A 2,110-nucleotide genomic window follows, 5' to 3' on the forward strand; every position below is an offset into this window, starting at 1 on the left:
GCGCTCCCACAGGGGGAGTGCTGCTCAGCCAGAAGCCCTGAGCCAGGCTCACAGCTGGCAAGCACAGTGGTGGTGGCAGGAGCCTCTCCCGCCTCTGCGGCAGCGCTAAGGATGTCCAACTGACGGCGTAGGCCCATTCCCACAGGGTCTCCCAGACTGCGAGAGGGCGCAGGCCAGGCTGAGGGACACCCCTCCCCCCCACCCACTGCATGAATTTTGTGCACCAGGCCTCTACTATATAATAAAGGTTTTAAAAATATTTATACTCCTTTACACAGAAATTCTATCTCTGGAAATTTAACCTAAGTAAATAATGAGACAAGTACCCAAAGAAATATGTGCAAATATGGACCTTGAGGCATTAAAAATATAAACAATCTAAAAATCTACCGATTACGCTCAGCTGGTGTTGAGTGTCAACCTATGAACCAGGAGGTCACTGTTTGATTCCTGGTCAGGGCACATGACTTGGTGTGCAGGAGGCAGCCAGTCAATGATTCTTTCTCATCATTGATGTTTTTATCTCTCTCTCCTTCTTCCTTCCTCTCTGAAATCAATAGAAATACATTTTAAAAAATAATAAAGTCTACTAATTAGCTAAATAAATAAGAACCAGTCATAAAATAAAATATCATATAGCTTTTTAAAATATGGACATAAATTTATATTTCTGATGTGGAAAATATACATTGTATAGTGTTGGGTGTGGGCTGATGTTATTGAAGAGTAGGTAAGTGTGATACTATTTTTTAGTATGAAATAGTAAATTTATTTTACATATACTATTATACACAGAAATCTAGTTAGCTTCAGGTGAATATACCAAAATATTAACAGTGCTTATCTCTAGCTGAGAGATTATGACTAATCTCCTTTCTTATTTTCTGACTTTTTTGTAATCCTATATAACAATGGTTCTCAACTTCCTGGCCCTTTAAATACAGTTCCTCATGTTGTGACCCAACCAAAAAATTATTTTCGATGCTACTTCATAACTGTAATGTTGCTACTGTTATGAATCATAATGTAAATATCTGATATGCAGGATGGTCTTAGGCGACCCTGTGAAAGGGTCATTCGACTGCCAAAGGGGTCGTGACCCACAGGTTGAGAACCGCTGCTATATAATAAAACCCTAATATGCAAATCGACCGAACAGAGGAATGACTGGTTGCTATGTTGTGCACTGACCACCAGGGAGCAGATGCTCAAAGCAGGAGCTGCCCCCTGGTGGTCAGTGTCCTCCCACAGGAGGAGCGCCACTCAGCCAGAAGCTGGGCTCACAGTTGTCGAGCGCAGCTGTGGTGGCAGGAGCCTCTCCTGCCTCTGAGGCAGTGCTAAGGAGCAGTGAGCAGACCTAAGTCAGCAGGCAGACATCCCCTGAGGGGTCCTGGACTTCGAGAGGGCACAGGCCGGGCTGAAGGACACCCCTCCCCAGTGCACGAATGCTGTGCACCGGGCCTCTAATAATATATTCTACAACTCTCCTAACAGCTGAAACAATAAAAATGGCAAACTTCTGGTTCTCTTCAGCTGGGGCTCTGAGGGAGGAAGAAAAAGAGCACCTCCTAAACACCATCCTATTTAGGCCCAGACCACACGCAGGATGGGTTCACCCACAAATGGGGTTTACACAGATGGGGTTCACCCTCAGGATGGGGCTCACCCATGAATGGGGTTCACTACAGATGGGGTTTACCCACAGGATGGGTTCACCCATAATGGGGTTCACCCGCAGTTGGGGTTCACCCACACATGGGGTTCACGGAGCGCCCACTGGACAGTCTTTGCGTAGCCCGGGGAGGAAACTGAGGTACAGGGGGGAGACCTGGATCCTTCACGCAGTGAAATTGCAACAAGAAAACAGGTGACGCTCCTTGCTGGGCGCGTGGGGTTGGGTTTTCCTTCTGTTAACACCCCTCCCAGGTGGACTGTACCTGAATTGCCTTCTCCTTTAGGGCGGTCAGCTGAGGCCGGAGGAAGCCCCCAACAGCCCCCAGAAGCTCCACGCTCCTGAGGAACGTGGCTTCCTCCAGGCAGCGCAGGTCCTGGGGGGCCCAGCAGGCATTGGCTTCAGCCAACTTGAAGATGTCTGTGGAAGAGGGAGCCT

General features: G+C 47.8%; 1 protein-coding gene across 1 annotated transcript in view; it reads right to left on the bottom strand.

The window, feature by feature from the left end:
- OTOA (otoancorin) overlaps positions 1-2,110 on the bottom strand; it is an 86,469-nt gene that overhangs the window by 13,272 nt on the left and 71,087 nt on the right. The window contains 1 exon segment of the mRNA XM_015563897.1: positions 1,938-2,108. Coding sequence (XP_015419383.1) covers positions 1,938-2,108 — 171 coding nt within the window.

The sequence above is a fragment of the Myotis davidii genome, unplaced genomic scaffold (assembly GCF_000327345.1).
Source record: "Myotis davidii unplaced genomic scaffold, ASM32734v1 scaffold150, whole genome shotgun sequence".
NCBI lineage: Eukaryota > Metazoa > Chordata > Mammalia > Chiroptera > Vespertilionidae > Myotis > Myotis davidii.